This window comes from Chelmon rostratus, chromosome 3 (assembly GCF_017976325.1).
Source record: "Chelmon rostratus isolate fCheRos1 chromosome 3, fCheRos1.pri, whole genome shotgun sequence".
In the NCBI taxonomy this organism is placed as follows: Eukaryota; Metazoa; Chordata; class Actinopteri; order Chaetodontiformes; family Chaetodontidae; genus Chelmon; species Chelmon rostratus.
This window is the reverse complement of record NC_055660.1, coordinates 4,770,325-4,790,613: the sequence shown is the minus strand read 5'-3', so window position 1 is coordinate 4,790,613 and position 20,289 is coordinate 4,770,325. Positions and strand designations below refer to the sequence as shown.

At 41.5% G+C, this 20,289-nt stretch overlaps 1 protein-coding gene across 2 annotated transcripts; it reads left to right on the top strand.

Moving 5' to 3' along the window:
- Positions 1-277: 277 nt before the first annotated feature.
- On the top strand, positions 278-10,572 carry tmem192 (transmembrane protein 192). 2 transcript variants are annotated; one of them, XM_041933903.1, is made up of 6 exons: positions 278-399; positions 1,046-1,198; positions 1,838-2,099; positions 2,237-2,359; positions 8,869-8,974; positions 9,834-10,572. In XM_041933903.1, exons 1-6 carry the CDS (start codon positions 370-372, stop codon positions 9,946-9,948), a joined length of 789 nt encoding a protein of 262 aa, XP_041789837.1. In that variant the 5' UTR covers positions 278-369; the 3' UTR covers positions 9,949-10,572. The 2 variants fall into 2 exon arrangements, with proteins under 2 accessions (XP_041789837.1, XP_041789836.1); XM_041933902.1 differs by having other exon boundaries at positions 1,043-1,198.
- The last annotated feature ends 9,717 nt before the right edge of the window (positions 10,573-20,289 follow it).

Sequence of the window (20,289 nt, the reverse complement as noted above, 5' to 3'; positions counted from 1 at the left end):
TAACCACGAAACTGAAACAATGAAGGTCTTCGAATGACTTTTGGGGGATCTGAGGGACCATCCTGGGGATTAGCTTGCTGTGGAAAATCCTAACTTATATAACACTATAAGTTTCAAAAAGATAGCATTTATTCTATGGTTGTTGCACAGGTCTGCAGGACAGGGCTGTTTCTGCTAGTAATCAGTAATTCTATCAAGTTTCCGGATATATTGTGCTCGGAACCAAAGCTTAACACAGACCGGAATCATAAAATAGGGGAACCGGAAGTGTGCCAATATTTGCCTGCCCGCCCCTTTTATTGCATGTAAACTGATGGTTGTTTGTTGTTGTTTTGTCATTTCTTTAAAAACGTCGGACGTCAACACAAAATGGAGTCAAAGGGACCTTCGCTTTATGCTGTACGTACATGTCATTTAACGTTACCTGGTTGCCATGTCAGCGGTTAGCTTGTTCGGTAAAGAGAGATCAATACTCTGTGGCAGTTAGCCTGGGTTAGCTAGGTAGAGCAGTCAACTAGATATGAAACGGGAAGATTTACGACTGCGTTTCTCTCGTGTTGCAACCGTTCTCCTTTAAAAATGTTCGCATTAGCAGAACATTAGCTCTGAACAGCTTTACCACGTAGTAAAACCTTCGTGTGTGAGCAGCTGTCTCGTTTCTCAGCTGTTTCCTGTTTTCAGTGTGTTTCATTGCAGGATGCAACGTTACATTAAACAGCAAATATTACTTTGTCTTTAATAAGCTCTATTGTAATACTGGAGACACAACATTAAAGAAACCTTGATTGTTCCCTCTGGAGGGATATTTGGCATGAACAATATCTACAAAACACAACTAATGTAAAAGTTTCATAGGTGTTAGACCAGTGTGCAGAAATCTTATTATTTTTAGTATCTGAAACGTATTATCTTCAGTCTGCCATGTATATAACTTATCTGTAAGAGCTTTATATATAAATATCATATTTTTGCAATTTAATCAACTGATTTGTATTTTAAAATTGACCTTCTATTTAAAATAATAACATGGGGTTCATTTTAGCAGGCAGGAACCTCTCTAGATATGTCACGTAGCCTTGAGGAGGACTCTTTGGTGGATGGACCTCTGATCTCTGCTGACGCCCTCCACTCTGCCATCAGGAGACAGTTTCAGACTGTACCAACACCCTGCCATGCTGGCCTGCTGTCTTTACTGCATGTATGATATGCATACATTTACACACCCATTGTGTTTATACAGTATATCAGCAGTAACCAGGCTTTGGAAATGTGAGACCCGGTTTGTCACACAGCTCACTGAAAACAGTTGAACTTGGGAAAAAGTGCTGAACCCACCAGACAGTGTTTTTACAGAGTTTGAAATCATATTTGTATGGTGATTATTCTTATTTTATTTTGATATCCTGCTTTTATTGTTATATAATTGTCAAGAATTTGCTGTAGTGATTAGTTAAATAATTGATTTAAGAAACTTTATTGGCAACTGTTTTGATCATCAGTTAACTGTCTGAGTAAATTTTCAAGCAGAAATGCCAGATATTTGTTTTATTTGCTCCTTCTCTCTCTTATATCATTATGAAATAATTATCTAAACTAATAAAGTCTAATCTGAAACTGTGATGGGCTTTTTTAGATTTTCTGACATTTTATAGACTAAGTAACTGATCGATTAATTAAGAAAATAATTGCTAGTTGCACTTTGTGAACTTGACCTGGTTGCTTTCAGTGACCTTTTTGTTTTCTGTGTGTCATAATAGTCATAGAATGTGCTGGTCTGTGCTAAAGTCTCCTACCACATACATCTGTCTCACCCCCAGTGCTCTCTTTTGTGTTTCAGGTTGTGTACGTGGTATTGTCAGTGTGCGTGGCAGTGCTGTGTGTGTTGAAATTTGGCCAAGAGGAAGTGTGTGTGAATATTTTGAGTAATGTGCGGGGTGACAGTGTGATTTTGTTTGGGAAGGTGTGTTTATGGGTGCTGGTTCTGTTGTTCACCGGGTGTGCGCAGCACCACCACAGCCGGGCCAGGAGCAGGGGGTACCTACGATTCTACAGAGAGATGCAAGGACTGAAGCACCTGCCGCTCACTGTTCACTCTGCAGGTACAACTGCATTCATGTTGTCACTTAAGTATAAATGCGTTCACTGCATCTGCTGTGTAGAGGTCAGTTTTCTCCACAAGATGGCAATAGTGCTGAAGGAAGAACATGTGTTTGTATTTCTGTTTGTATGTGTGCAGGAAACGTTCTGCTGCTGGTTGTTCTGGCTGCACAGTTATCACCGACTGTACACATCTACATGCTGCTCACCATCCTGGGGATCGAGCTCTTGGTAGCACTTCCCTGTCTGCTCTATTACACAGGTAAACTGATCTCAGTCAGAGTATTTTAATATTGGCTAAGATAATTTCACTCTGGGTTTGCAGATTGAGTCTTTCATAAGACGGCAGACTTCCGTGTAGTTGACCAAAGTTTGACTACATACTTCTAAGGAATGACCACAAACACATACACACACACACACACACACACACACACACACACACGTGTGTGCTCCCTCCCAAAACAGAATATACATTGTATAGCTAACCTTAATCCCTTTGCTATCAACCCACAAACCCACATTAACACAGTTTCAGTTTCCTCGGTTCCACCCTTCTTTCCTCTGCACCAGGAGACCCACTAAACAAAATCTAAACTGAAATATGAGTCAAGAGTTTAACTTCAGTTATAAAATAAATATATTGAACAAATATATACCTTAAAAAACTAAACTGAAAGAAATCCCTCACAGCAGGAACAACTGAAACCAGTGTGTTTCTAATCGATACCAGTGTCACTTTCTTTACTCTCAGTTTAATTCATTAAATGTTATTTGTCATACTGTGCAACATAAGGAGACTTGTGAGTGGTGAGAATGAAAACAGTGCATGATATCAGTCCAAAACTACATTATGGAAAGAAAGAACAATAGAATAATAACAGTTACTCAGCAGCAATGTAGGAAAAAGTATAAGAAACACCAGAAGCAAACATACTCTGAATAGAATAAAATAGATTGTACCTTTTTTATCCTCAATTAGTAATAAAGACATTGTTTCCTGTCCCCACATTTTATAGGAGGGATATTTGTGCAGCAAGATATTTGTGCATTGTGGAATTTGAACTGCAAAAATGCATCAGAGATAGCTATACAGAGATATTATTGCAAATTAGAAATGGAGTTGTTGAGATAAAAATTGTGCAAATGTTTTTGTAGCCTAGATAGAAGACTGGTAGCTTTTCAATACCAGTCTTGAATAATTTAGCCCCGGGTCCGTTTAATACTCGGTTTCAGTACCCATTCTTACTCGTAATTATACATTTTATTTGCTAAAAGGCAGGCTGGCAGCTCAGCTAGACTAATGAACTCTGTGTAACTCATTTCATCTCAGATAGATAGATAGATAGATAGATAGATAGATAGATGGATAGATGGATAGATGGATAGATGGATAGATAGATAGATAGACTTTATTTATCCCAAGCTGGGAAGTTACAATCATTCTTGATTCTCCTTTTTGGGAATTTCATTTCTTCTACCTCCAATTCCAGGACATGTTGCTGAATTGTGATATTGTGAGACTGTTCTCCAGTCAGTTCACATGTAGTAGTTTATTGACTGAGTGTGTTTGTATTTCAGTGTTGTAAGAGCAATACACTAAACTAGTGCTAGTAATATAAGTGGAGGTATATGGACAGACACACCCCATAGATTACATTACACACACACACTACCCCCACTCTCTATCTGAGTACATTCGCATCACAATACCTGCCCTGCCCTTTTCAGACTCGACAGCATGACAATCAACCATTCAACTCTCTGTCCTCCCTCCCTCTCTCTCTCTGTCTCCCTCTCTCTCTATCCTCCTCTCACCCTCTTGCTTCTGAAACACTGTGCAACTTGGTTGGATGATGCCCATAATAATCTTCACATCTATCTATTGTCTATTAATTGGTTAAATTTAATTTTATTAATTGGTGAAATTAACCCCCTCTGGCCCACTTTGTTGGTAGCCTCGTTGAAACGGCCGTAATCTGCAAAAACCTAACCAGGGGAATTTCATCACTTTGCAACACAACACAACATACTGCCCATGTTGTAAACTTACTTCACTGGCTGTGAAAAAGCCACAGCATTTAAGAGAATACAGAAGCCAAGAGCATGTGGGAAAGAAAGCAGTCTGCATACTTTATTTTAATGGCCTTCCCAACTGATTTCACAGATCGTTCCCTGATTTGACTCGGCTCGATGTCTTGTTTTGTACTAATATTCTCGTCAGTGTGGGTTTGAATTCTGCATTAGGCCTTCATTTATTTGCTTTATTTTACCGATTATTAGATGTCACCTCTGTAATGGTTTGTTTAGTTGCTGTAAACATCCCTTCATTAGCACTGTTGGTTTGTACTTTAGTCAAAGACCAAATACCTGCAAAATTAATGACATTCCCATCAGCTTCAGCTGTAGCAACCTAGGCATGCTAGCATGCTAAGCTAAGATGCTGAACATGGTAGAAACATTATACCTGCTAAACATCATGTCCTTGTGAGCGTGTTAGCATTTAACGCAAAGTGCTGCTTGCATGTCTGCATTTTAGCGACCTTCTCAGGAAAAGTACACACTTTGTGCATCAAGTGCTCTGAGGCCATCAGTATGATCTTAAAAGACAGAAAGGACACATCTTACAGCTCTATTGGCACCTACTTAATGGGAATTCTGTACTAAAGATGTTAAATAAAAATCATGACTTTGGCGAAATTTGTAGGTAAAATGTGGAGTTACATGTGAAAATCCCATCAAAACCTCAGTTGTCTACTTAATTTAATTAAAAATGTAGTAATTTAAGTAATTTCCATCATGCTGGGCTACATGGAATCGGCAGTTCAATCTTCCAGTCTTCACATTAAATTCTCACTTAGTGCTGGGGATCAGACTCCAAAACTGGCAAGTACCAAATGCACCAGGTTTCTTATTTTAGGCTGTATTTTACTGACATTTTTAGATAATTTTATAAGTATTTGAGAAATCAATCTGTAATAAATATGCTTTAACATTTATTTTAGACAAATTTGTTAATTGTAATCTGATTGTTTTAAAAAAGCCATGCCATGTTAACAGTGATGGACAATAAATATTTAGATATTCTCCCGAATGGTAGGTGAGGTCCAATACACTGGGCTTGCTTGCCAGTATGTAAAGGAAAACTGCTATTAAAGATGCTCTATCAGAGGATATTGATATTGAAGAATCTGTAATGAAAGGAAATCCATATTAAAGGTGTGTTTGGCAGCTGAAGGGCACAGATTTGGCTTGGAGATATCAGTGAGGCAAGGAGAGAAGATAAGAGGCATTAGGATTTAACCTAGCCAAAGGGTAACCCTCAGCCCACTCCACCCAAACACAGGGAGACTCACACACACTCACACACATTGTCCCTGTGTTTACAGTGAGGGTGATCCAGTGTGTGAGGGGTGTATCTGTGTGCGCTCGCTGCATTCCTGCTCAGATCAGTGCGGTCAGGCACGACGCAAACCGAGCGACGCCTCGCAGCGCAAACCTTTTAAAGCACAAACACAAGAGCGCGCACACACACTCACACACACACACACACACACACACATACGCCGAGTGATGCAGAGTCAAGGTGACATCAGTGAGTTCATGAGGAGGAAAGAAACTCTCTTTTTTTAGTGGAGACAGAGAAGGAGAGATATAATGCCTGCAGCTATGAAGTCCATACAGGAAGGCCTCGTTCAACTTCTCTTTGAAGTGCATGCTCATTGTAAGTGTGTGTGTGTGTGTGTGTGTGTGTGTGTGTGTGTGTGTGTATGTGTGTGTCTTTGAGGTTGGCAGTATGTTTCTGCCTCGCTCATTTCAACATGAATACACTCTCCTCTATAGACCTACATGCACATCAAAGCTGTGTCTTGGCCTTCAAAGGCTTAACTTAGAATACATCTCTCTCTTCTGCCTACAGGAGCAAGCACAGGGTTCACACACACACACACACACATACCTAAAGTAAACCCCTTTCACACACAAACCCCATTCACTGTATGGCATGGAAGATATTTAAAGTATGTTTGGAATTTAACATATTTATGATCATAAATATCATTATTGGTCCCATCTGTTTCAGAACTGTAGATCCATACAAAGAGTGTTTGATATGTCCAAAGTAAATATCACCATAATTATCAAAGCTTTATCTCACGGTTAATAATATTCACTCAAGTATACACAATCATGTTAAAAAGTTCATCTTGTATTCATCTCAACAGAGCTTAAGATTTTATTTACATACATATTCGTAGATGTTTCAGATCTCATGACACATCTTTTAACATCCACTTAGAGATGAGCACTGAGCACTTTCTCTCTATTTAGTTTCTTTTAAAAACTTGCTGTGTGAAAAAAGTCAAGTTTACTGAAGTAATCCTATAATAACTCTACAGTAATCATGTTGTAGTTATAATGCAGACTCCAGACTGAGTAGTGCCAAACCTGCACAACACTCAGTGCAGGAACAGGGTCAGACAGACCGATGTGATAACTGGTCCACGGCAACAGCTCGTGCAGTTATGCAGATTGAAAATGTAAGCAGCCAAATCGATGCTAGTCCAGTGTTACAGGACATTTACAAGCTGTATTCACAATTTAAATGTACCAACGCTGTAACTGTGATATGTGATTTTCTCAGTTTAGCATTCACACTCATCATTTTGAAGTGCGCAACATGTTAATTATAGACGCACAAATGTGGTAGTTTTTAATCTGGAAGCTATAGAACTGACTCATTTTCAAGAGCAGGATTTATTTTCCAGTACACCGCAGACTTGCAGACTTCTTTCAACTCTTTTAATGTCCTGTGGTGCAACTAAAAGGTGTTCACACTACTCCTCTCCTTCGTTTTGTGATGCTCTATTCAGTCTCCATAGTTGCGGTGATCCATTTCCCTCCAGGTCTTTGATTTTGATTCAAGCAGTGCATATTTGTGAGCACTGTATGTGGTACCGTTAGCTGTTAGCACCTCTGCAGCTTCAGTGTTATCACCTGGAAATGTGCGCTTCTTAATGGGTGATTGAAGATCTGAGTAGACCAGGTCTGTCCAGCCATGTGAGTGTGTGAGTCTCTAAGTCTCTAACAAGGACGTGTGAAATGTGTCACTTCCTTTACACTGCTCCATCCGTCCATCCATCCAGCCGTCCATCCATCCATCCTGGTGTCTCTATCCACAATACAATTCCTGGACACTCTGATCCTTTCCTGTATGCGCACTAACTCAGGGTATTTACAGGTTTAATACAAATAGAGCCAACACTCTGTAACCAGAGTGTTTGAAATCAGTCAATCTTACGAATGTTCTACACAATTTCGTTAGATTTTTTGAAATTAAGAAACAAATTCCAAAAACAACAAAATTCACAAAGCAATAACCAAAATCACATAAAGACAGACAAACAAAAATCAGGCCTCCTCACAGCAGAAACTCTACTTGTATTAATAAGCCTTCTACTAGACATAGACAAGGAAATAATAAACCCCATTATAAAAAAAACAAGAGTGGCATTTTTATAATTGAAAGCTTAACTCCCTGTCTGGATAATTACAAGATAACAATCTATCAGGTACATGGATTTCACACAGAATTCATATAATTGAATATACACTGTTAACCAGATCTCAACTGCAACAAACCTCTCGTCTCCCAAAATGGTTTCCATGTCTGTTTGCAATCTATGGATCGATAAAAAAAAGTTCCGCAAGTTTAAGAAACTTTAAAAATGTGTTGATATTTAAGGAGTTTTCTGCAGCACCATCATAATGAAAACCTTTGTACTTTGAAAACAAGGTTTCTATAATGTCGACCAGTAGGAAAAAATGCCTGACACACCCTCATCTGTGTGTTTAGTGGTTCTTTTTTGCTTGTTTTTTTTTTTTTTTAAACTGGGAGAATATTTTACCCTGTTGGTATTCAGTTAAATATTTGACAGCAGTTTAACTTTCTATCTTGTCATTTCTGAAGCTAACACTCAGCAAACACACCTATTATCCCTTTTCGTCCTAATCCCTCCTTCTGTTCTTCTCTCTCTCCTCTTCTTTTCTCTGCCTTTCTGGAATGTCTCTCTCTCTCTCTCTCTATCTCTCTCTCTCTCTCACATACCTGCCTACTGTTACTGTATTTACACACACACACACATGCTCACACACAGATTTAGGGCCTCATTATGCAGGAATGTGCAGTATTTCTTTAGATTGTGTGTGAGTGTGGATGCTGCGATGCTGCACTGTAGCAAAGTAAAGATAGCGCTCTTTAGAACCTCCCTGACAATTTCCTCTGGCTAATGGCACTCAAGTCTTATCAATCCTCAGCCAGCTCCTCCCTCTGCCCTTCCTCACACACTCGCCCTGCAAACCACACACACCTCGGCCGTATCTCAATTCAAACAGCTCCGACATCTCCCATATTTTTGCCGTTGCCCCTCTCTCGGCTACTGTATACTCCACACCTTGCTGCTAACCCCGCCTCTTGTGTAAAGGTGTATTTTTAGGGTGTGAGAATGAGAGGTTTGAGTGCAGGATATGGCAGCCCATAAGGACTAAGTGCAGGATATAACAGCCTGTGTGTGTTTAGGAGAGGGAGAGGGATGGAAAACAGTAAAGGAACAAATGTGTGCTGTTTCCCACCTGAGTGATTAATGTCTCTCCCTGCCCACTAATGTCTGCATGTCTTCATGTGCAACTGACCAGATTAAACACCAGTTTGATGACATAATTAGAAATGTAACTGAAGATTTTTTTTTATTTTTTTTTGTCTTGTGGTTTTAGTCAAGGTGATGCAGTTCAACAGGGAGCGAGCTGCACCAGACGTGAGCCAAGAAGAGCATTCACACACCTTCAGTGTCACGGGCCTGCCGACTGAGACCGGCTTCAGGTACGCCGATTTCACGCGCGCACACACACGCTGGCCATAGCCACTTACAGATATGCACCGTGTCATGAAAGGGCTGGAAATTTTACAAGTCGCTCTCATGTTTGAATAATCCTCCGAGGTGCCGCTTTGTGCTGCAAACTGCAATATTTTTTCTGCAACACGTCTCCAGTCTGAATTGAATGCCGTCTCATTTAACATGAAGGCTTCAGCAGCACAAAGTCAGATGAGCAAAGAGAAATATTAAATGCGGGTTTTGGTCTGAGTTCTTGAGAGGACTGTAGTAATTTTACTTTTTTTCTATGCAAAGGGGGAAAACATCCTCGTAAAATCATTACACCTTCCGTCTCCCTCCTCAGATGTTGAGCTTGAGTTGCCAACTGCTCACAGTATGACATACAACATATAAACAGATAGGAATTGGTGCAAACCTAAGTTTTGAAATCCATCCATGTTGCAGAAAACCGAGGCCACTTTTCTTCCTTTCTATGATAATTATCCAGCTTGCTGCATTTTCAGCTATACCTTTGCTCCCTTTCGCTAACTAGATGCAAAATATTGCACTAACGCTGCAGTTCTATTCACAATCGTGGTTTTAATGGAGCCTTTACAGAACATTTATTTAATCCATTGCATGAAATTTAAGTACAAAGCTAGCCATATTTTTGCTATTCATCACTCCAGAGGAAAGGCTCATTGAGGCGATACCAGGATTTGGACACCTCATTGACTTTTTTTTGTCTTTTTATGGGATTTGCGGACAGTCGGATCACCAGCCTTACCCATAAACAAACAGATGAATCGAGCAGTGTACATATTCCACATGTGAAAAGAGTTTGTGTACTATTTATGTGTGTCACAGAGAGGGCTCCAGCCTGGAGGAGGTGGTGGAAAAGCAGGCCGACCTTATAGAGTACCTGAAACAGCACAACACCCTGCTGAGCAAGAGGCTGCTCAACCTCACCGCCCAGCACTGACCACAGTCCGGCCTCCTCCTCCTCCTCCTCCTCCCCCCTGGGAACCAGCCACCACACGCTGGAGCTGGGAGCCAGAGCCCGATCATTGTGACACTCCGCTCTCATAACACAAAGGAGAGGGCAGCTGTGTGTTTGAAGGAGAGGACTGAAGCTGGAAGAAACACTGGATAAAAGACTAAAAGTAACTCTGTGCATGCGAGCACCTGTGCGCACAGACTTAAGACGGGAGGGTTCGTCCTCACCTGAGATGGACTGATAACACAGGAGAAGGTGAGCTTTAAGTAGAGGACAGTTAAAGAAGTGGGAGGAGGAGGAGAGGGTCATGGGTCACAGATCAGAGGTGAGGGGTTTTTATCACTGTCTTACGACCCCCAGTGACCCGTATATGCTGCCGCTTGTGGAGAGAAACAGAAACTTGTTTTAGAGATCATCTGCACTAAGGAGGAAAGAGCAGGAGATTGAGGGGTGGGGGGCATCACTTATCAGGGTCAAACAACAGAAAGAGATTTAGTAATGCTGTAAAATGTCTCAAAGTGCTATTTTATGTCTGAATGTGTGTGTGTAAATGCTTCATTTGGTATTGAGTTTGTGTATTTGTGATTCAATTCCAATAAATCTTTAATGTTCTCACGTTTTTGTTGAAGTTACGTTGTAAGTGACTGCAGCTTTGTTGTACTGGCAAGTGTTTATTTTGCGTAATGTGGTGTGAGAGCTGAAAGAAAGATCCCACACACAGAAGCACTCAACATTAGCTGGTGTGAATGTCTTTTCCCGCCTCGCCCTTCTCTGTGTTCAGTTTCAACACTCACGGGAATCTGCGTTAACGAAACATCGAGTTCGTCATTTGAGCCCTTGGTGTTTGCTCCCCATTGTGATTTCTTTATGCTGTGGCGTCCGTAACTCCGCGGGGAGCGCTGCATTTACGACTCCTTTCCCATGTGGCCTCTCCTGGGAGCCCGACGTTATCTGGAGTACCGCAGGTAGCAGCAGCCCTGTTTGATTTTGAGCTTTTATCTTACATATATAAAGATATTTTCTTTAGTCAGTCCATTCTAAAAGTATCCGAAATTTAAATGAAGTCTGGTTACAATAGCCTGTAATTATCCTCAAATTTTCCACCTTTGGACCCCATAGATTTTAAAACACAAAAACTTATGATATAAAACAAAACACTCCACTGATACATTTTTTTATTAAAAATTTTTAAAAGTAATTCAATAAACATTTCAAGTGCATACATGCATTATAAACACTTTGTAGGAATACTATGCGAATGCTGTTCATCATAGCTGCTGTCACTAAGATGTTTCCAGCTCTTTGGTCCGTAGCTTTGAAGTGGAGCGTCGCCGACAGATGTTGTGGTAGCTCCTTTTCCTTGTTCTTGTTCAGTACACAAGTACTGGCTTTGAGGATGATGATGATGGAAGGTGCTTGAAACTGGACAAATCCAGATCTGTGGCCACCAGGATGCCAAAAACATTTCATGGTTTATATTTTGTCAGTCATGAATGAGCTGTCCCACTTCACAGTCTGTGTCTTGGCACTGGGACCCATACATGGTGTTTGGGCCACGCACTGTAGTTGCTTCATAGTCACATTTCTCTCCTTAGTGTCATCCTCACTCTTGTGCCCCAACCTGTAATGGAAAAACACAATTTAGCGTCCTGCTAAAAGGAGTTCAGGGTAAAAAAAACAGCTTTAAGTAGCTGCACATGTACAGGAGTCCTGGAATTAAAGCTGAAACCCCCTCTCTCCCCCAAAACACTCCTCATGGCACTAAAGCCTTCCTCTTCATCGTTAGCGAGATTTATGTCTGCGCCTTTCTCCCCTGCCACACTCCTGTTCTGCGTGAACACACACCCCTGCCACTAATCACACACACCTTCCTAACTGCCACCTGCCAGCCCTGTAACCTGGTTTTGTTCCATGTATCGCACAGCTTGGCTCATGACCTCTTTTACGCAGAAACACATGTGTGAGCGCCCGTCTTACCTTAGGGGAAGGGTACTCTGGAGTGGAGAGGCAGGCAGCGTCTGTGTGGGCAGTGGTGCCGGTGATACTTTCTCCTCAGGTTCAGGAAATCTGAAAAAGAGAGATGCTTTAATACACAGAATAAAGCCAGTGGACAAGCAGACTGTTTAAATGTGTAGCCTATGAAATATATATTGTAATGCAAGTCAGACTTTCTAGAATGACTGGACTGCTTATCAGATGTAAGTGTACATGCAAAAGCCAGATTTATGTCTGCAGGTGGACCTCTGCATATGGCCTGACAGCACTAATTAATCCCAAATGGAGGAGAGAAAACTGAGCCAGGCTTTTTAGCACCAAAAGAGACAAAATAACATCTACAGTCACCGTTTTCCAAATTTTAACCCAACAAACACTAATTATGGCCTAACTCGTCCTCTGTTGACCATTGAAAAAGCCAGCTTTCATGGGTTTTATTGTTTGGACCTGTTTTCCACCGACAGGGCGACCCCCTTCTAATAAAGTGGGACACACAGACCTAACACATGATTATTTTTAAACGTCCCTAATAAATCCACTTTGACTCCCGCGGTTCACAGGCGGCCAGCCAAGCCCAGGAAGAGATAAAGTGCCAGATGACTTTATGACTCCCTCTTCCTCCCCCTCTCCTCCATGAAAGAAACCGCTCCCCGCGCCTGAAGGTACGCTTCTTTACACTTGGCACCGCTGCTCCATGTCATGTTAATAAAGCTCGGGTATTTGCATGGCGTTTTAACACCGGGATTAACAAAAGCGCGCCGGAGTGCCTTCCAGCCGGGGACAAAGGCGCTCACCGGGGTCGCTGTGCGATCCCCGGCGGCGCTCCGCTCCCGTCCCCCCTCCCTCCCTCCTCCCAGCCTTCATCCTCTCCTCTCCATCATCACATGAGCCTAATCACGACCTCAAGCCCAAAGCGCCTCTGGTAAACGACCGCTGTTTGTCTCCGCCGCAAGGCCGAGGAGCGGACAACCGCAACCCAGCTTGGTTTTGCGCAAAAAGCGCACCTGCTACACCAGGCAGGAGCAGCGCGATGTCTACTTTTACAACTAGCAAAACTTTTAACATATACACGGCTTTAACTCGTTTGTAGCTAGATTTATAAAAAAGGAGCTTGAAAGACGAATATTAAACGTTTTTGTTTCACAAGTTTAAGGTAGTTATGCTAGTGCTGCATTCAGGTCGTGTTGGCAAAATGAGCAAACCCTAAAAGGTCTGTTCGTATTATTCCAAAATAATTAACCCAATTTCTTTTCGCATTGCCACACCAGATATGTTGAAAATACGCCTGATTTAGTAATTTTTGTCGTGTTTTATGTTTGCAGCCGTTTGGGTGGCAAGATATAGAAAAAATCCCATTTTTAATACATACATTATGAGTTGGCTAATTCGGTTGTCCTAGTGTGGCTCTTTTGCTACGGACAGTTTATACTTTTGTGGCTGTTTCACAAGAATCTCACCGTAACGGTTTCTCCCAATCGAGGTTCGTAATTACGGACTGCCAGACAACTCATGAACACGCCATAACTTGTAGTAATTAGTACGTTAGCGTTAGTTACATCCCGCCATGATGGTCGACGAGGCAATATTTTATCTCTGAGTGTATTATCGCGCTTATTTCATTACTGCAGCTAAAAACAGACGATTTGACCAAATCAATTTATTTTTGGTTCGTACTCCAACTTCTAATATTTTTTTTAAGCCAGCGTTGGTTCTGTTTCTCTCCAGTGAGCGTTAGCTAGCATTAAGCATAATTAGCCTACTTTTGCTATGGATACCTGCTATTCAGCGTACATTGCGCAGTGATTTAGCACGCTGTTTAGAACTGTTGTTCTGTGGACTATGTTTGAACTGTTTAAGGGACACCTGTCGGCCAGTCGGAAAATCTGGACCGTAAAGTTTTGGGATGCTTACCGGGTCTGGCAGAGGAGATCTGTGCTACAACAGCTACGAGCAGCAGGAGCAGGTAGAACAGGTTGAAGATCCTCATGGCTGGGCAGCGGTTAGCTTCAGATGAGCTTAATTGATGATAATTTTCCAAACGTATGGAGAGTCCTTCTGGCTCCGAGCTGGAATGATGATGCTCGGTGTGGTTCAGTTCTCTCTTTCTCCTCTGTTTCAGTCTGGAAGAGCCACCACGGGAGGATCCAGCACACTGAAGCACCTCTTCTCTCAGGATGATCAGTATGTCCCAAAGGAATGTATGTGTCCAGTGAGAGTGTGATTGTCTCTGTGTCTGAGAGCAAAGTGACAAAGGTGCCTTTCCCCCCACCTCCTTTATACAGCCTTTTAGAGGGAGGGGGAGTATGGAGGGGTGTAGCTCCCACAGCAGCCCCCACCTCAACCCCTGACACACACACACACACACACACACTTCAGTACTGCACATATTGACCCCACATGTAGAGGGTAATTCAAGTGACAGGAAGCCCCCTCCCTACCCTCTAACTGCCCCTTGAACACACACTCTCGTGCAAGCTGCATTTTGTGTATGCCTGGATAAGTGTGTATGTGCAACTATCAGTGATGGAAATATTCAAAGAGAGCAGAGGAAGCAGGCAGTGTTGATTTATCACTTCTAAATATAGAGAGAGATTTAAGGAGCTGCGGTTGAAAGTAGCAGGTTGCATAGCCAGATCACTCCTTCCCCAGTGGTCCCCTACCCCCGCACACTGAAGAGGGACACACACATCTGGGGCTTTTGGGTGGTGGGTTGGTATTGGTGGTGGTGGAGGGGGGTGTTTGCACCGAGCATTTCAGTCCTCCTGACTGAATGAAATCCAGCGATGCACAGGACTAACAATACCCTCACGCCGACTGTCTGTCTGTCTGGGATGCCGTCTGTCTCTGTCTGAGTGCATGAATGTCTGTCTTTGTGCGGAAGGTGTGGGGTTAAATGGATAAAACTGTATTTTCTGTATTTGTTGGAAAGCAATCCTTACCATAACATGTATAAATCAAACACTGTGGCTTTCCAGAATTGTTGCATGATTCATAAAAAGCAACTTAGAAGTATAGTTTGGTTCCTTCATTTCACTTTGGTGGCATCTTCTCATTAGCACCTTAAAATGTTTTTTGCCACTGACCTAAATGTGTGAGTATCAAAATCTGTCAGGTATAGAAAGGGCACAGAATGCTCAATCAGATCCATCATCTTAATCATTTGTTCGCCAATCGATTTTCATGTGTGATGATTAGTGTTGGGTGTAGAATCTCTTTTTTTTCCAGCCACAATGTGCTAGAAATGTGGCAAGTATTGGAAGGTGAGCTGGCATCAAATGTCTCTTAAGATTTACAACCTTGTGCACTTATTCTTTTATCAGATAGTTCCTAATTTAAGGTCCAGTGTGTAGGATTTAATGGCATCTAGTCACGAGGATACAGCCTGCAACCAGCTAAATATTCCTCGCCTCACCCCTGACTTTCCAAGCGTGTAGGAGAATCTACTGTGGTGGTGGTTTGTCTGTTTTAGGCTACTGTAGGAATATGGCTGTGCAACATGGCGGACTCTGTGAAAGGGGCCCTGCTCCCTCTATAGATATGAAGTGCTCATTCTGAGCTAATATGTTTCTTTTTTTTACAATGTTTATATACAAATGAAAACATACTTGACTGTGATATTCCATTTTTGCCGTATTCTGCCAATAGATCCCATTAAATCTTACACATTTGTCTCTTACAACAAACTTTTCTCAATTTTAGACTAGTTTGTGTACGTGCACTTGCTTGTGCTTAGACATTCAGCTTTTTCTTGTTAGGTTTAAATAAAGAGATTTGTAAAAAAAAAAAATATGGGTTTTAAAAGCTTGATTGGTACAGAAGCTCTGCTTTTGTACCTGTACTAGTATCAAAATATTCAAACAATAGCCAGCCCTATTTCTCATGCAGGCTGTCAGTTGGTGGTATACCAGGGGATTTTCTTGCATCAGGTAACCCAGTTCACTTGGCATTAGCTCTGCGGCTGCCAGTGGCTTTTGCAAAGTGTGGGGACTCATTAGCGTGTCTGCTTACGGCCGTCTCTGTGGACAGAGACTCTCCATTCAGCACCCAGCTAATGAATTAACACATTAAGATGAAATGTCAGCCATTACATGTGAATGAGGATTAGAGAAGCAGCAGGACACTAATGGACCGGGGGCTCAAAATAGTCACGGAGACTTTGAACAAGCATCTGGACTGTCAGCTCTCTTTAGCCCTCAAAAATAGACAAAAGACCAGTCTCTCCATGTGTGTGTCTTTTAGGAGTGTGTGTGTGTATGTGTCTGTGTCGTTATGTCTTCGGAAATGTTGCTTTTATTGCTTTATGGTGTTTGCAAAAATGTTGCTTGAAATGACAGAGATTCCTCATGGATTTGGCTAAGGTACAAACACATACATTCACGTCCACACACACACACACACATTCATCCTGCAGCAAACACGCAGCCGAGGTATGTAGTTTGCTTCTGTGGCGAGCTGCACTTTGCATATCAGCTGCCATTGTCTTTTAAAAAACTTTTATTTTCCCTATTTGAATATGCTAATTTTGTCTCTATTGTCATTCAGAGCCACCTAGTATCCGCTGCATCCAACTGCTGCCAAATCTCAGTTTCTCTCTGAGTCGCTCTGTTTCTTCCTCTCTGCCCTTCCAAACAGAAACAAGTGAATCGTTCTGAATTCTGCCCACCAGGTTTTCTGTGTGACTGAGAAGAGCATGTTGTAATATTTGCTCTTCCTGGGGATTATACGTCTTTACAGGGATTACCCAGCCTGCTCAAACACTCCCCTACGAGGCACACACACACTCACACAGAGGGCAACCACCTATTAAGCTGCTTCTGTGCCTTGGCAGGGCTGCACCACATAGATGAACCTTGCTCCACTGTTAAAGGTTACTCTTTGGTATGTGATAACTAGTGTTTGGTACCCAACCTCAGGTTTTTTTTCTATACTGAAAAAATATGTCCACCTAATTGATTACCCTAACAAATACTAACAAAAATACCCATAACGATCCAAGGTGACGTCTTCAGATGTCTTGTTTTGTCCCATCAACGTGTCATCAAAGACATTCAGTTTATGGTGATATAAAACAGAAAGAAACAGCAAAATCCTCTCATAGCAGAAGCCAGAGGATGTTTGGTGTTTTTCCTTTCCAGCTATAAAAATGACTTATATATGTGATGACAGACTTATTGTTTCTGATCGATTTTTTTGTACCAAATGAAATGTGGTTGGAGTACTGAGTATCAAATACTGAAGTACTGAAAACAGACACCGAACGTCTTTGGCTTTGATTCTTTGCTTGCTCTTTGATTAGATAGTTAGTTCTGGACTTAATTTAGGAAAGGTTCAGACAATATTTGCTTTATGTTGAACATGTTTATATTTCTCAGAGTAAGGTTATTCAGAAGTATTCTTGGCATTCGGCATTGGCGTACGTTTTTGAGTAAAATTAGCTGATTCCCACTTTTTAAAAAGTTTTGCTACCTTTCTCTGTTTTTATGTCATTGTAAATTAAAAAAAAAAAATTATTATTTGTAATCCTCAGTGGTACCACATTTAAGATGTGTCAAACTTTCCATTATAACCAGCCATTGTACAGATCTGACCAGTCACAATGATTATCCCATTCCTCATGATCTTTTCACTTGAATGTCATTGAACTGAACAGACTCTGTGCACGGGATGACTGGGGAATAAAGTCAGTAATCAGAATAGTAAGGACAGAATTCAGAGTGGCTACACGCGGAGTAGTGTGCATCATCCCATGATCTTCTGCCAGTTTGGTCATTTTAAATGTGTTGCGGATGAGCGTGTAGCTCAGAAAAGAGTTGGACTGCAGAACTGCTGTTATTGCTACTGTTATGGTAGTCGTGGTCTTCCTAGTTAGCTGTGATCTTTACGACTACAGAGGAAGCCTCTGCCTCTCCTCCCATCCTGAATTTTCACTTTCTTCTTCCTCTCCTGACCAGTACACACAGATAAAGTCCTTCCTCTCTGATAAAACTTGTAAACAGGAACAGTCCATCATAAAAAGACCCCTCAGCTGAACGTTATTGCATTGTACACAGGTGTGTTTTGCAAAGACAATACTTATATAGATCCAGATACAAAGAGTCTGTCTATTCTAATCTATTCCTGTAATGTCTCTGCTTGTATTAGACCTTTGTGGGCAGCAGAACTGTTGTATTAGAGGTTTTGATAATTTTGCATCAACGTGACAAAGTTATTTAATTTTTCAGGTATTAAATACAGTGGATTGACTGTAAACAGGCATAGCTATCCAGTCCATACATTCTTAGTAATGCCAAGTAATGGCAAGAACTACTTTCATGTAATGACAAGAACTACTTTCAAGTAATGAAAGAACAACTTTCAAGTAAGTGGCAAAAATACAATACAAAATAACAATATAAGAAAAAATAGTGAAATAAAAATAAAGAACTAAGCTATCCAGGATAAAAATCTGAACATCTGGCTATTCAGGATAAATATCTGTAGTACAAGATAAACATTCGAGCAGTTAAATATGTATACAGTAGTGCAGTTGTGCAAAATAACAGTGTGCAATAGTCGGTTTGTCCACACTTGGGTACAGCATGTGGATGTGTGTGTGTGGTAAAGTCCAGCATTTAGATGTGTGTGTGATGGAGTCCAGCATATGGATGTGTGTGTGTCCATGCGTGGTTAGGCGTGTAGTGCGTGTGTCCATGCGTGGTGTAAGTGTGTGGTGAGTTACGAGTTGTTGTTACATATGTACTGCCTTTTTTATACACCTGTTCTTGTTGCTCTTTTTTCCTCTTATTTATTGCCTACTGCTTTTTTATGTATATATTATATATATAGTACAGTACAGTATCTTTATTTCATATTCAGTATCTTGTTCTGCAGACCTGCAATTCTGCTTTGAATTTTCTTGTTACTCTTAATCTGTTGTTAATCATGCTGCAGTAACATGACAATTTCCCTCATGGTATTAGTAAAGTCTATATATCTGTCTGCCATCGTTTTCACAGACGTCAGACCTTTCATTGACCCTGTTTGTCTTGTATGGAAGCATCTGTATTTATTTATTTCAGTTTGTCACTCATTTATGATTCTTTCTTTTCCTCGCTCTCGACCTTTTCGCATTGATGTTGCTAGAGCTACAAAAATAAAAGTACGATTAATAATAGTTTTCTTTTAACATACACTCCTTCAAACAGACACAGAGGAGAATGTAGCTGATAGTGTGAGTAAAAGAGATATTCTGTGCCGTGATGTCTGAATTTTGGGGTGTAGTCCAGTGTCTCCGTGTGTGTACGAGTGTTGATTGTGATCTGATGGGTCAGTTCGTTGTCCATTGTTCGCGTGATAGTGGGTCTGTTGTCATACCATGAGGTCGTCAGTGTTAATGAGGGCCGCAGCCAGCCGGAGCTTAATTACTCTTAAGACCCTTTATCTCCAATAGCCCAATATGGATGCATATACACATGAACAGCAGCGAACACCCAATACACACACAAACCGTATGGACCATCAGGACACATCACACAACACAAATGAGCCGGGCATTTTGTTTTCTTCTTCTCCTGCACTCTGTGAAGAAAAAGATCTCACGATGGTTGATTAACTTGGTCTTTATTCAGGCGCGCCTCCTCCCGTCCGCGTCGGCAACTAGACGGCTGACTGCGGAGGAGTGACGGAGGGCTCAGGGGTCAAGGGGCAAACTCAACAGGGAGCAGCCTCTAACCCCCCAGGATGTCACCCCAGTAGGGCTTCAGGGGCCAAAAGTCACTTGGTTTGTTAAATCCTAACGCAGACAAAACAGATTCTTTGGGCGCACGAATCCAGTGTCAGTGTTGCGGTTTGGTTTTTAAAGTGCAGTGTGGATCTTTGTGGTCCTTGGCCACACAAGTTTCTGCTTTGTGCTGTTCTGCACCTAACATCCTTTTCACTGGAATTTAATGCAGCGTTGTTGTGATTCTTTGTAAAAACTGCAGATGGGGCTAAAGAGCAAGCAGTTATATACTTATCTGCTTATATCCAAGAAGAAGAGCATGTGTCTGGTTTTAGGAAGTTGTGGTTCTGCAAAGATGTCAGGGGGGCATGCACACCAAATCAAATAGTCAAGTTGTCACAGTTCACACATTTGCCTAATGGCTCAAGTTTTAACAAAAATATACAGTGGATACAGCTTTTTGTACTTTTTGACCTTTTTTGACAGGTCAGTGTATCATAGCATAACCAACAATCAAATGGTTTTGGGGGCATTGGGGCTCTGCTGCTCCCAGCCAAGGAGGTGAGAGATGCATCCTCAGAGGAAGCATTGTCGCAGCAGGGGAAGAATTTTGCAAAACCAGTTGCTGAGTG